The 15501-nt window shown below is 44.9% G+C and overlaps 1 protein-coding gene across 12 annotated transcripts in view; it reads right to left on the reverse strand.

The window, feature by feature from the left end:
- The window catches only part of NHSL1 (NHS like 1), a 466661-nt gene that overhangs the window by 35824 nt on the left and 415336 nt on the right, over nucleotides 1-15501 (reverse strand). For all 12 annotated transcript variants that reach the window (XM_086927527.1, XM_086927531.1, XM_086927530.1 and 9 more), the window contains exon 3: nucleotides 6972-7084. In XM_086927527.1, the coding sequence (XP_086783653.1) occupies nucleotides 6972-7084 (113 nt within the window). The remainder of the gene's footprint in view (nucleotides 1-6971; nucleotides 7085-15501) is intronic.

Genomic DNA, 15501 nt, shown 5'->3' on the forward strand with positions numbered 1-15501 from the left:
AACGATACAGAACAGAATATGTACAAATAACCTACAAAAGGTGACTTGCCACACTCTAGCTGACACACAGCATTAAGGACATCTGTGAACCAAGAGGACAACCCTGACCCAGATCCTGTTTAGAGACAGGGACCAGCAACAACAAAGACCTATAGGATACTTGAAAAGGAACCGAATATACCCAAAAATGAAGGCAAGCCAATATAACGAGGCAGAGCAGAGGGAGAATAATAAAAATGTTTTAAAAAAATTAGGAGTACTTAATTTTCCCCACTGTCTTGTACTAAAGCAGGTGCGAGCGAAAAAACAACCATTTTTTGGCTAACAAAAACATACGAGTCTCGAGCCTAAATCAGGAGTGCTGGCATGTATGAGAGCATATTTCGAAAATATTAATATTCATTAAAAAAGTGAGTAAAAAGTGTGAATGTTAAGCCTTACAGCGGAAGTTGGTGCGTGCAAGGAAGGAGTTCCAAGTAGAGCAAGAATAGGCAGCCACTGGGAGTCACTGAATCACCGACGTTAGCGCAATGGAAAATAGATATGGAGTGGTATATATGAGAGCACAGGGTGCCCCAAAAAAATCGTGGAGTCATTGGGAAGCATACAGGAACCCTTGAGGGAGGTCAGACTAAGACCAGGGGAGGGGGTGAACTGGGGTTGTTTAGGGTCCACCTAGGGTTGCTTGTTGATCCGTGAATATTGCCATACCAAAGGATTGTAAATTATGATGTGAGGGGGGATGCGCATGTATAACTGCTCGGCACCTTGAAGCCCTCTAATCACCTCTCAGACCCCCTACCGGCTAATGCTGTAAAAGGCTTCACCCCCCTGCTCCTCCCACTCTGGACTAAAATCATTAACTGTTCCCTTCAACAAGGGCTCATCCAGGACTCCCTCAAGGTAGGGCAAGTCACGCCTATCCTCAAGAAACCTACAGCTGATCAGGCCGACCTAAACAATTACCACCCCATCACCAATATCCCCACCTTGGCCAAACTGCTAGAAAAATGCGTGCAGCTCCAGCTGACGAAACACATAGACCAATTTGACCTCCTCAACTCTCATCAATCAGGATTCCGAGCAAAACACAGCACGGAAACGGCTATGACTCACATAATTGATGACACCCTCCAAATCCTTGATCGCAATGACTCTAGCCTCCTCATCCTTCTTGATCTCTCCTCAGCATTTGATACGGTCAAACACGAGAATCTACTGGAGCTGTTAAATACCAGAATGGGTTTATCCGGGACTGTCCTCAAATGGTTCACCTCCTTCCTACACAACCGGTCTCAGAAGTTCAAGATCAACAACGAGCTGTCCTCATCTGTGCCCGTAACACTAGGCATCCCACAAGGATCTGCCCTATCCCCCACATTGTTCAACCTCGTCATGGAACCACTCACCACCGTGCTTCAGGCAGCGAATGTACACTTCCATATGTACGCCGATGACACTCAACTTTACCTCAAGCTACAATCCCCGGAAGACATCAAACTTCTGAACTCCACACTAAGAAGCACCCAATCTTGGCTGGCCGTTAACCACCTCAAACTAAATGCTCTGAAAACTGAGTTCCTTCTGATCGCACCCCCTGCGAAAAGAACGATCACCCAAACCTGGCTCAATCATCTAACCGCATTCAATGTTCAGCCCACCATCGTGGACTCCGCGAAGTCCCTAGGCATCACACTTGACTCCAATCTCAACATGCAGCAGCACATTAGCAAAGCAACTAAAGGGGCCAATTTCCAAATCAACACTTTGAGGAAACTCAAACCCTTCCTCCCACCCAAGGACTTCCAAACTGCTGTACAAGCCCTAGTCATCCCCCGCATTGACTATGGAATTGCGTCTCTCAGCGGGCTCGCCCTATCAACAACGGCACCCCTTAGAGCCTCCCTGAACGCTGCCGCGAGACTCATCACTGGCTCTAGAAAACACTCGCATATATCCCCGGACTTGAAATCCCTGAACTGGCTGCCTTTTGAAGCCAGAATACAGCTGAAAATTGCCTGCATGACACACTCGGCCGTACACCACAAGTCTCCCAACTATCTCACTCAAAAGCTGACTATATCAGGAGGTGCGAGATCCAATAGAAGCACAAAAAACCTCCTACTGAAACCTCGAAAATTCCGGAAGGTTAAAACATACAAGAGCTCCTTCTCAGGAATTGCACCCAGGATCTGGAATGCACTCCCGCCTGAAACGAGGCTTATCTCCTCCTCTGCACTTTTTAAGAAGGAGGTAAAAGCGATCCTTATGGCTAAATTCACCTGAACTCTAGTGCTAATGGATCAAAGACATTGCGCAGCCTCTGTATTATTGGTTTTTCTGACTGTTTATCGTGTTATATTGTTTTGCTTCTTACCTTGCAACTCACCTACTACTTACTATTATACTGTTCTCAAGAATGTGTTTATTCACCCCTGATTGCCCCATCCCTCTATTTCTGTAAAGCGCTCTGATATCTGCAAAGATCTTGTTCGCGCTATATAAAACCTTGAATAAATAAGCGAATAATGAATGAAGTAATGTTGTACAATATCACCGACGTCTGTTCACCCCTTGACCGCGGCGCAAATTGCGCCGCGGTGCTGGGGAATTAATGAGTGGGCGTGTTTCGGGCAGTCCCCGGCCATCTTCCGCACACTCCCACTGCGACGTTGGACGGTCCGACGCGCACAACGGATTAAATAAAAAGACGTTTAAAAAAAAATATATATAGGTAGCCACATGGGCATCACCAGTGGGGGCAGAGAGCTTTTTAAATTCTATATTAAGGAAGTGCAGCAGGGAGTACACTTGAGCCAGGTCTGAGATTGACATCACTTTTAATGAGCAACAAACCATGAGATATTAAAAGTTCTACCCCAAAAAGTGTGCGATAAGAAATGGGCGGTCAGGCTTAGTAGGGGCGGCTGAGCCCAGAGGAGGACCACCACTGCTACGGGCACGGATTAAAAGCATATTCTTATTGGCGGAAACCCACTTTTAGACTTCCGATATTAGAGATACATTGCAGAATAATATAATTTGAGGGGGGCCCCTGGAACTGGCAGAGACTGACTACTGCAGCGTGTGCCTGGATCCTGGAGTGAAAGCCATCGATCAATGGGAGGACCACATGGGATGCATAGGATCACACATGGACCCCCGATTCCACCAGACATCCCTGGGACTATGGTTAGCATATTTGTGCTGCTCGCTATAACTTTGAAAATAATAAATAAATAATAATTAAGAAGATTATAAAGTGCATAGTTACTCCTATAAGTGTGTCCTAGCACTAAGGGTCAAAGCTACTAACCAAAATCACAGCAGCACAAGAAAAAAAAGTGCCGAAGTAGAAAAAACCCAGGTTTAAAATATTCCGAAACAGGAGCTCTCACTTGGAAGTCTTTCTGCAACAGAATCTGAACGTCCAATGTCAAATACACTGAAATGTGAGTTTGCTTCAGAGTCTTGTTACTAGACAGGACTTTATATATGAACATATATGTTATTCTCCTAAAATAACAAGAAAAAAGCTAAAAGACTTTCTTGAACTGCCATGTAGGGCAAAAAAAAAGCAACACTGCTGGGTAAACGTCAATATCTTGAAAATAAATGTGCTTCACTTTGACAATGCTTCTTGAGACATTTTCGGTCCCGTCAGTGCTGCCAGGGGCGGCAGACAGCTCGCTGTGTTGCCAAGAGCTGTGTGGGTGCAGGTCAGGGCAACAGCTCGCCATGCAGTAGGCAGGCTGCAATTCCGCTAATGGGGAAATCCTGCAGACTTTAAGCTGTGCTGGTAAATCCTGAGGTAATTACAGCACATCCAACACCCCCACCATCTGTCCGATCACCACGACTTCCGCAACAGTCCCCCGCGCGACCAGGGTCGGTTGAGAAGGAGGCAAGGAGCCTCAAACCCTGTGCCCCAAAATACATCCTATTTAAACAAGCATTGGCAAAAACAACAGGACTCACCTATGACAGCTATTGGCTTTGGTGAAGATTTTTTTTACCATGCTGTTCATCAGTAGGGCTAAAAATCACCTGCCCAGGTCACAGTGCTTTTTGTGTTTTTTAGGTCGAGCCTGTAACAGCGCATGCGCTGTTCTGGCAATGACTTTATGTAAGAGATTTTTTTTGTCAGTCATGTAATGTCCCATTCCATCGTCTGTTCTAGGGTCCTTCTTTGCTGCCATTCCACCCTCGGAGTTGCATCGTACCATAATGTGTTCCCGGTCTGTTGGAGGAGAGTAAGTAGGGGATGAGGTAACATGGAGCGAGACCAGGAGAGAAGGGCACAGTGTGGGGAGGTGACAGTCGAGTTGGGACGGGGAGCACAGGAACTACGAAGGGTGGCTGGGGAGGGCCGAGTCAAGATTACAGAGAACCGAGGTGTGCAGGAAGACCTGGGACAAGAACACAGACAACAGAGCACGGGCGGGAGAGGCTGGGGCAAACACAGGGACAACGAAGGATCGGCTGGAGAGGCTGGGGAAGCACACAGAGAACTGTGACTATGGAGGAGGGGCTGGGAGAAGCACACAGACGAAGGAGGGCAAGTAGGAGAGTAATGGGAAAAATGAAGGCAGGAGAAGTACACAAGGGAGACAGCTGGAAAACACATGAACTGAGTGCTTAAATGAAAAGAAAAAAATAGCGCCTGAGAAAGGGACTATTGGATGGTCACAGTAATGTGTCCACGCACTTTGGGTGGTGGGGGATGGGGCAGAAACCTAAGAAAAGGAAGGAAATTCTACGGAAGACAACTAATAATAAGAAAGCAAATGAGTGACAAGGAAACCAGCCAATGGCAACTAATGAGAGGCATCTAAAGTCAGTGTTAGGTAAAAATAAAAAAAAGTTATCGCCTGAGACCTAAAAAAACTTGCACTCTGTGACTGTCACTCCCAAGTGTCTTATGAAAGGGGGTCACATAAAAACACTTCCTACCATTATTCAGAAGAAGTCTGGCGTAAAACACAAGCATTGGCAAAGCCAAGAGGTTTTGGCTCCAAAAGGTAGAGCTAATAACTTTGCCAATGCTTCTTGCCTTTGTAGGCAAACGCACACACATCAGCCTCATAATGACTTTTCTATTAAACCAGCCCTTGTGTATCTGTCATATGAAACTACAGACATTCTTATTTACTGATCTACCATGAGTGCCAATTTATAACTAAGTAATTGTGAAGTAAAGAAAAGGAAAACAAAGAGCACTCCAGTGCAAGCTCCTGAGCCCTCATAAAAAACAAAGAAAGAAAACAGGGAGTAGGGGAGTAAAATGAGGCTCAAATGGGCCTGGTAGTACTTTCCAGCTGCGGAGCGACCATTAATAAAAATGAAGAAATGAAGTGGAAGAGAATACAAGGAAAGGCATGCGTTTCCACGAAGTGCTGATACATAAAGAAAAAAAAGAGTCTTCTCAAAGCAGGAACTGAATAAAACAACTCATCCAATCAGAACACTGTGAAACTGAAAGGCTCCTGGGCAGGAAAAACACACAGGAAATCTAGAGGACAGCCACTGAATCTAGAGCAGACACCAGGGATAGACTACCAAACCACCCAATCATGAGCAAGGGGCCGACCAAAGCACACTCCAAGTATACAATACGCATTTAAAACAACAGGTCTGCCAACACACAGCCAAAGCTGCCTGAACCAAATGACTTCTTCAGTTCCAACTAACACATCCATCTTTTGAACACTTGGACATACCCTCTGTTTTCATCAGAAAGTGGCTGTCACTGGCGGCCTTATATTACCCCCCTAGTATTCAGCATCTCACATACTGGACTCAGCCGTCTGCCTGCACTGCTGCAAGTTCCCTTTCCCACAGGCGTCGCCAGCAGCCCCACACCACCAGGGCCCATCACAAGTCGCCCGGCTGCTATGCCACACCTAAGAAAGATGGGGAGTCTCAAAGGGATGGGGCTGTTATGATGGAGGGTATTTCCCTTCATGAAAGTGGTCTTGGACAGGGTCCATTTGAGAGCTCTTAGCTTCCCCTGCAGTCTCCAAACTCTGGTGTGTGCCCTTACTGGATTCTTTCTTGCAAGCTGATGCTGTGTAAAGATGCACAAGGCTTAAGAGTGTGTGACCTAGAAGATCGCTGCCCAACTCTAGAAGACTGTGAATGTCGTAAAATCAGCATTATCATATACATTCACATGGAGTCACTGTAAATTCTAAACACTGACATAATGCATAGTTATCCTGAAAAATTGGCATTTAGCCACTTAAGGCCTAAACTATACCAGATGAATGTATACGTGCGCTCATAAAGGGCTGCGTATGAGATCAGGTCACATTCGCTTTTCTTCATACGCAACCTAAACAAGTAAGTCTATACACAACAAGCACAAGACAATTACAAAAAAAGTTAGCACAAAAACTGGTACGATCATCAATTCGAATGGGGCTAAGAATAGGAGAAGCATTTCCACTTTCGGCCGGAGATCTCACAGGCTTCTTCGAGCTATAGGATTGGAAATCCGTATTTGTGAAGAGCCACATTAGAACTGGCTTGGGCGACTATGGCTGGCAAGTCACCTCCCTACTAGCAGGCTAAAGTCAGAAGAGCTAGGGTCTTGACACTAGCTAAGATAAGCTCTATCATTGTTACCTATGCTGTTTCTGGTGGTTGGTCCTTCTTGGCTTCCCCTATCTGTATACTATATAATTGCAATGAACGCAGGCATGTCCCTTATACCTCAAATGGCCTGGATTCTATAAGGGTGTTGAGGTCTCAATTCACATGTTTGGAGTTGCCCTGATCAATATCACGGTCACCAGAAAGGGGATATTCATGCAAGGCAAAACCCATAGTCAGACTCTCATATCCTCACATAGCTATCCCTCTTACAAAGCGCTCCAAGTGAAGGGTACACATTAAGGGGTGCTGCATCCGTGCACCAGAAAGAGCGCTCTTCAGCAGCACCTGCATTAGACACTGCGGCATTTGCTTACCTTGCGTTCCCATTCTTCTTCATCTTCAATACGTCTTGTACTGCCGGAGAAGGTAGGTCCCTGGGAGTAGTACTGCGAGCTGCGATAGCCGTCACGCCGCAGCTTGTCGCACTCTGCAAGGGGAAAAAAGACATGGGGAGGGTTAAATGAGCAGGATGGGAGTCCCCTGTGGAAGCAGCATGCGTGGGTTTGTCGTATGCACATTGATGCCAGATTGCAAGCAGAGCAGCAGAAGTACACACAACGGACGCGTCAGGAAAATGGTTTTTCAGGTTAATTAACAAATCCGTAGATTTACACGGTAACAACACAAAGGTGGCACAGTCATAGTTAATCGAACATGGCAAAGCACTGTGCATGAGACAGAGGAGCTGGTTGCTTGCATGTGTTAGGGCCCTTGTGCTTTTGGCAAAACGTCTGTTCAAGGCTAGGATTGTGACACCATACCTTCAGTCACTAACCTCTTGTTCTGAAACTCCAATCCCTTGCTGCACTAGAATTTTATATTCAAGACATTCTTCTACAGAACATGTGGGGTTAGCACTTTTTTGGTGGTGCCACATGCTGGTGGTTTAGAATTCTACACCAAGCAACCAGCAGCATGCTCGAATTAGCATTGGCAAAGCCAATAGGTCTAGCATGGAGTGTCGGCCTTTTGGCTTTGAAATGCCTGCTTTGTTTCGCCATGGTTTTTGTAAAAGTTTATTGAGCTGCTGGGCCCTCCACAAATCTATACAAATATATTTTGGTCTGCAAAAGTACACCTCGCCATAGCAGTTCTTACCACTCAGAGACCTATGCAGACGTGCCCCTTGTGAAAGAGCGCAAAGTGGTTGGTAGCAGTGAAGTCAGCCAAAGGCTTAAGTGGGCTGACCAACTGCCCCATAATGTAGTGGGTGGAAGAAAAATCAGAGTCACAAAACAACAGACTGAGGATGAAGGGGGCTGGCTGAAAGCCCCATAAATAGATAAACATACACATACATATATATATACATACATACATACATACATATATATATATACATACATACATATATATATACACATACATATATATATATATATATATACATACATACATACAGACACACACACAGAGAGAGAGAGAGAGAGAGAGAGAGAGAGAGAGAGATGTATAGCTGTATATAGAAATATATAGAGAGAACATGTTTGTAAAATCAAGCATTGTTGGTGTTACACCAAAAAATAATTGTCATGCAAAAAAACACTAGGTCATCATGATAGCTACATGGGCAGACGAGGTTTAGGCCTGGCGTCGGCATCCTGGGCCAGCTCCACTGGGCAGAGACTGTGTTTGGCATTCTCTTTAACAAAAGCCTGAACCTTCGCTTCCAGTATCAACTGAGGGAGGAGACCAACTTGCTTTCCTGGGTTCGCTCTGACGAGTGCTTGGATCCTGGATCCCTGCCCCGGTGATTACCATCTCAAGTGATGCCCACTTTTTCTCAGCCTACCCCATTTTCTTTTTTACAGAGTTTTATATAGCAAGAACTTGACCCGAAGGTATCGGGTATCCAAGCGCTTTACATGAGCATCAGTTGCATTACACAAGGAGACATTCATTTTTGTTGGGCACGGGGAAATTAAGTGAGTTGCCCAGAATCACAGGATGTGTGTCATTGCCGAGATCCGAACCCGGTTCCCCAGATTTGAGAGCGACCACCCTAGCCATTAGGCTACATCCTCTCCCCAACCTCAACCTTATATAGAAGGTCCAACTCTAGGCGCTATGCCTAACAGCTGGGCTCCTGATCTGTTAGCTGCACTGCATTATCAAGAACATGGAACCCGAAAAGACATGTTGGTCTCGGAGTATGAACTTGAAGAGGAGATGCAACATTTAGGGGAAGGTGTCACTATGAACCGGCACATTCTTCATACTAGGCTGGTATAGCTGGCATGAGGGGCTCACGAAGATCCTTTACCAATCAGACCATGCCTACTCCAAGGAAGAATGCATCGCCACGGGCACATACAGATGGCACAGTGAGAAGGACATGGGACCAGTGTCTAGGAATTCTGAGGCAGGGCATCAGATAAATTCAAGCATGAAGAGAAAAACCTTACACTGCATCTTCAAACAACGGAAGGATTAGGGAGAGAGACGGAAAACATGAAGACAAAAAGTCAAATGAATCCATCCTAGGAGGCTTTGATGTTCAGACTCCCTGCCTTGCTACTGTTCTCTCGGCTTTCAATGAACATCTTTCTGCTCACCTACCTTTCATCTAATGTTTTCATACAGAGGGGTCCCTCCCTGGAGCAGACAATGGGAGAAAATCCCATGTTAACAGCCATCTCTTTCGGTCTTGTTTTGCTTTATTTACACGAGTATTTGACTTCCAGATCAAAGCACAGAACTAACTCCCAGCTGCTCTTTCATACCCACACCAAGCAGAGAGACGAAGTTCCAGGGAGCGCTCGGATCATTTTAAAAGCCCGTTTTCCTCTCGTAGGCCTCTTTACGGAAGTGATGAGCATGTTTTCTTCACTCCAAAAATCGCTAGAAGGCAAATGGGCAGACAGCATGATCCTGTGTGCACTCCACCTATGGTGGGGGCAGGCATGTGCAAGCAGGCTGGTTTAGGGAACAGTGACGTCTGTCATCGCGAGCCCTCTCATAACAGGAAGGAGCCGCAGTCAGCTCGCATGCTTGGTCGCGGGGTGTCCTGCAGGTTTCCGATCGGGGGTGGATAGTCTGTGGAAGGCCTCAGGAGGAGCAGACAGCAAGCACTGCAAAGTGTATGGAGGGGCAGTTGCTTCTGCCCCACCAGATTTACCCTGGGAAAGCCAATAACTCTACCCTTGAAATGGTCCCAGAAAAATAAAACATCAGCAGAGGGCAAAGGAGGGGATGGTGGATCCCTACAGGAAACATTAGGTGACGTATGGCAATGCTCATTCTGCGGCTGAACTCACCACCACATGCAGCAGCCCTGACCATCAAGGGTTGAGGATGGAAAATGGCCACAGACCCCGAGGGTGTGTATAGCATAGTGAGCCGCTGTATGGTGCATTTCAGTGGCCTTCGGATCCTAACAGAGAGTACATCCTTTGGCAGGTTGGTGCAGATGCACCTGTGAAGTATGTTTTGCTGTTTTCAAATATGAGAATTCAACCCAGTTCAGGGAGAAGATTGGGAGTAGAAAAAGTGGTGAACGGCTAAGGTGTGCCGAAGCCAAAATGACCCGCTCACAACAAACTATTAGACCATTCACCTGACTGACCATCGCAATAAGGAAAAAGACTTTGATACAACTTGAATGGTCCACTCAGTGCAGAAGAACACATTAAAATTCTACATTCAAGGAGGAGTTGCATCATAACCTACTTCAAAATCAGGCACACGCTTCCCATTACTCGAACTCAGTACAGTGGTCAAAGTACTGACCCAACCTCGGATTGCTCTCCCATTAATTTGGAAACACATCTTACAAATGCTGCAAGATGTAGGGGCTAGGCCGCATGTCACCCCCTTGGCCAAGAAAAATGATACTTCTACCGGGCTGCGTGAAATAAACTTGCTCAGAGTTACCATCCTGCAGAATACACACAAGTACTTTTTACCCACAATGCAATCTCCCAAGGTAAACCTTTATACAAAGCCAGATATATCTACATGGAAATTTTCAAAGCCCCAAAAGACACTATATGCAGAAATGTTGTTCCTAAATCTTTTCTGTGGAAAACCAAAGCCCACAAAGTATATAGAAGAGACTCCCTGACTAATGGCTGCAGATGATGTTAAAGACGAACTCTGGCCTAACACGTGTTTGGAGTGGCAGAGACAGGAGATACAAAAAATACTGAAAAATGTTAAGCCGATATTTCATAACTCAAAATGCTCTTCGGTAAACTAGATTTTTTCAACCAAGAGGCTAGCGCAGACCCTGTATGTGTATAAGTATTAATGGTAGGAGGCCCCCTAGTTGCAGAACTGACACAAATGGCTGCAAATGCTTGCACGTGCACTCTGTGGTGTTTTTGCCCTCTGGGAGCAAATCTTTAGCGCTTGGGCACAGACACACAGTTTTGAACAGTAGACCAGTGAAGCCGCCAGCAGCAAACCTGTGTGAAGATTTCCTAGTGACCGGCTTCAAACTGTCACTCTCTGGTGTCTCGGAGGAGGGTGGGTAGAGTTCTGGATGCTTCCAGAACCAATCTGCCAGTCACACTTAAGTTCAGATTTCCTAATGAACACCGCACGCCTATACGCGTGCTGCCGACATCAGAGGGATGCATTTTGCCCAGAATTGGTGTAGTCTGAAATGGTGTGACATGGAGCCAGTCTAACTAAAGCCCAAAACTACTGGTTTCATGGCATCTCTGAAGGCAGGGCCCATCAAGGCCGGGCTGAAAATTCTAGCCAATCATATTGAGGAGAAGCAAGAATTAGCTGATGAGGACCTCAGTGGCAGAGGGGTGGGGGGTCTAGGCTCTAGAAGGACGCCTGCTCCTCTGCCTGGCCATGCGAAAGCAGAGCTCTGCACAAGGTCAGTGCGCTGTTGGGGATGGAGAGGGGGTAGCAGCCGGTGGCATCACTTGAATAAATAAATCCATAGTCCCATGCAAGCCATCCATAGCTCTTTGCCAAATGTCAGTTGAAAATAAGCACTTACAACATACCATGTGAATTTGTAAAGTGCATGTTCACTCATGGGTATCTTGCCGCTGAATAACAAATGTTTGTTACCCAACTCAATGGTACTCATTTTATCGACCTCAGAAGTATGAAAGGCTGAGTTGACCCCTCAGGATTTCAACCTGTGACCATGAGGTCGAACACAGGCCCCTACAGCGGATGCATTAGTCCACTAAGCTACCAGAGCCGCCTTTGATAGGAACACCTAAACTAAACAACTCAATACTTGGTAACAGTAGAAAGGACAAATCCAAAAGCATCAATGTGTATCCTTGACAAGAAGCTATGCTTTTCACACTGTCCCATTATTGCCCACAGTGCAGATAATGAATGCTATAGCGAGACAATACAAACATGAAGCTTGATGGAAGGGGAAACACAGCAGCATCATAAGGATTAATGGCAGTCTAGAAAACTCAAGTCCACTGAGACCAAGGGACGTATCAGTCATGTCAAACCCAAGTGGTAATGAGGTGTTAAGCCACCTAGGGTTTTCTGACGTTTATTCTGATATTTTGGTCATTTGTATCCCTTAAAGATCTGCCAAGAAGCGAAGATGGAGCAAAATGTCTAGGATTTTAATGAGATTACTCAAAACAGAAGTTGCACTGACATGTTGATTGGCCCCCCACCTCCCCGAATAGTGATGTATGCATTATCCTATCCAGAGATATTTTTAAAGTGGAGTTACAGGAAAAAGGAAGGAAACAAATGAAACTTGGAAGAAGTAATTTAGTTGAAATGAACCCCTGGCAACATGCCATCGACAGCACATGAAGTCACAGCGCACAAAAAAAGGACAGACAGCAAATGCAAAGGGAAGAGGGCGCAAGTTCGGTACAGCTTGATGAGAGCCTGTTGAGCAGTTTTTCAGAGGATATGATCGCCTGATCCAGTACAATGAACAAGCATTTGCAAAGCCAGTGGGTTTTACATTCTCACTTGAATGCTAACAAAAGTATTATTAGGATGCCTGCTGCAAGTCAAAACTCACTTTATATGTACAAGGTGTGGATGAAAAAGTATTGAAAGTGTGGCATGGAAGTGTACTTTTCAGATTTCGCCCCTCATGTATGGAGGTGGATGCACACACCCAAACAGCCAATAGAAAGAAGGTGAAACTAAAATACTCCTACTGGATGACATTGTTGCAAACCAACGACTGAAGGTTTCTGAGCCACAGAAGCCAATGGCTGAAGGCAGAACCAAAGCCATTTAAGTGTGCATAGATTACAATATGTACAACATGACAGGCACAAGCGACATTGCATATCATAACAATTAGGCAAAGTGCTAGAGTGTCATCAAAAGAGGGAAGCATACTTGAGCAAAGGCAATAAAGAGACTAAATATGTAAAGTTTATAATCAATTTCTTCAAGAGGGTTAAACGGTATTTTCATAATAAGAGTTTATTGACTTTAGAATGAAATAGAGAGTTGCAAATTCTCCAAAAGATGCAAATGTCATTCCTGCACTGTACACTTATTGAGTGCAAGGATGCTAATATGAAGGTGAAAGTAATTCTGTAGAGTAAATTAAGGCCACATGCACACCCCGTCAGTGACGTTGTGCTGCGAGTGAAATGAGGGACTGACTTTAGATGAAAACTGAAAACCTGTGGACAATCCAAACAAAATCATTCAAGTTTGACTCAAATTCGTTTTTGCTTCTTCAGCTGTGGATTCTTCCAAATATAGTGCCTGGGGCGAGAATACCACAAGCGTTGAGTTGTAATCATTCTGCAACGGATTTCTTTAATTCAAGTTAAGGCAATGGGCACCATGGCGGAATACATTTCCTTCAAGGTCTCCAAAGATCTTTCTCCAATAAATAGGTCGAGGCAGAGACTGGGAGACAATTTTACAGATGGCAGAAATGAGGCCCATTGGACACATTCATTCTAGTGGTCTCACTTAGAGAGATTCCTGGAACAGACGGTTTTATAGAGGTACTCAGTAGCCAGTGACTTGGGGTTACTAATGCATTCATGCCTCAAGAAGCATAGACACGCCAGTTTTGTCTGCTCTATACAGGTTTCCAAGGATGTTTAATACTGGCATTTACATCCATCCAAATTAATTAGAAAGAGGGACACGTTCTTAGGAAATAACATGCTAATCCTGTGATGGAGGAAGCTGCCCATGTTAATAGCTAAAAAAAAAAAATCTTTAAACTTTGCTGTGATTTGTTTGAAGCCACTACGTGGAAAAACCGAAGTCTGAGCTTGCATATCCCAAAATTCACGGCCCAATGAGCGACTTATCTGCATTTTATAAAAATGTTTCTCTTTACTCAGGGACCACTCAAAACAATAAGGGAAGTATTAAATAGGCCATTGACAAAAAAACAACATTTTTTTTGCTGCCCAGCTCAGATGGTATGGAGATGGGACGATGGCAAATGAAAAAGCTTGTTGGTGATCTGCTATGCTTGTATGTGCGCAGTGGCATAAGTAAAATAATATTATATTCTTATAATAATAATAAAATGCTAAATAGTGTCTTTTCTAATTCAACTAAATGATGAACTACAGCAAAGATGCTGCTGGGATTTTGTAAGTGTGTTCCGACCATCCCAGTCTGGGTTCTCAAAGCCCAATTATTGGCTTCTTCATAGGGCGGATGGCACCGATTCTATGAACTATTGTCAAATCCAGTTACAAGGGTATACAGGATGACAAAAAACAAGATCAGTGCCTAGAAATCCATACCCTAGACAGGGCTGAGCCCGAACCCAAAGCCAACATTACATTAAAACAGCTTGCTGGAAAAGATGGACCAACGCCTCAAACTAACCATCCATCCTAACCAATGTTTAACAACCATAGAACACTTGTTGACTCCTGTCCATATCAGTTAACTGATTACCATACTTTCCAACTATAGTCTGAATCACTAGTGCTTGGGATAGGACATGCACTTCCTACAAGACCAAAGAAACCACAATTTAGCAAAAAGAACTAGCTCTATCGCATCACCAACTAACCTGATATTTCTAGCTTGCTTTCTGCTAATATTCTTTCATGAAACCCAAATTACTAAGTTCTCCAACTTGAATCAAAATGTAACAATCTTCTTAGGAAAATATAAAACAAAGCCCAACAGTAGTTTCAGACACCAACACGCCGCTAAGTTGTGAAGCCTCATCACAGTGACACTTGCATGCTCAGCTTGGACTGAGTGGTTAGTGTTAAGTTTTACTTCCACATGGTCAAATGGGTTAGGATGCCTTTAAACTGAAATAAAGGAGTGCGCTCCACGATGTTTACTTGACGATTAATCGTAGTGAAGTCCGTAACAAAGGATAACATTCATAATGAATGTGGCAGCAGCTGTATCAGGGGGCATTTTCTCTAGCACTGTATTCAGAGCCCGGCAGATGTCCTTAGGCATTGTGGCATCCGCAACTCAACCTCTACAGACCGGACAAAGGGAGGACGGGGGATCCAGAGGACCTTTTGTGCTCCCGCCTTCTTCAAAAACAGGGGTAAGAGAGGCAGTGGCATCCTGACAGCTAGATTTGCATGCCTGAAAAATGAGGTTCCTCTCAGCTCTTACCAGCTCAGCAGACCTCAGGGTGACTTCTTGTCACACCGCTCTTATCACTGAGCCCGGCCTTTTGATCGCAGTGCAGAAGGCCGCCGATTGTGGAAGTCAGCTGAAATACCACAATAGGCTTGAATGTGCTGACCCAACCACGAGCACTTAACTCTGAGCTGCGCACTTAATGAAAAGATGATTTAAAGGTTATTTGCCATTATCAGGAGCTCCTTTAAAATCAATTTTAAATTAAGATGTCATGGCGGCCATGGTCAACTCTTGAAGGAGCGGCAGGGGGAAGAAGGGCAAAATTCCAGTACATTC

Source organism: Lissotriton vulgaris, chromosome 6 (assembly GCF_964263255.1).
Source record: "Lissotriton vulgaris chromosome 6, aLisVul1.2, whole genome shotgun sequence".
Classification (NCBI taxonomy): Eukaryota; Metazoa; Chordata; class Amphibia; order Caudata; family Salamandridae; genus Lissotriton; species Lissotriton vulgaris.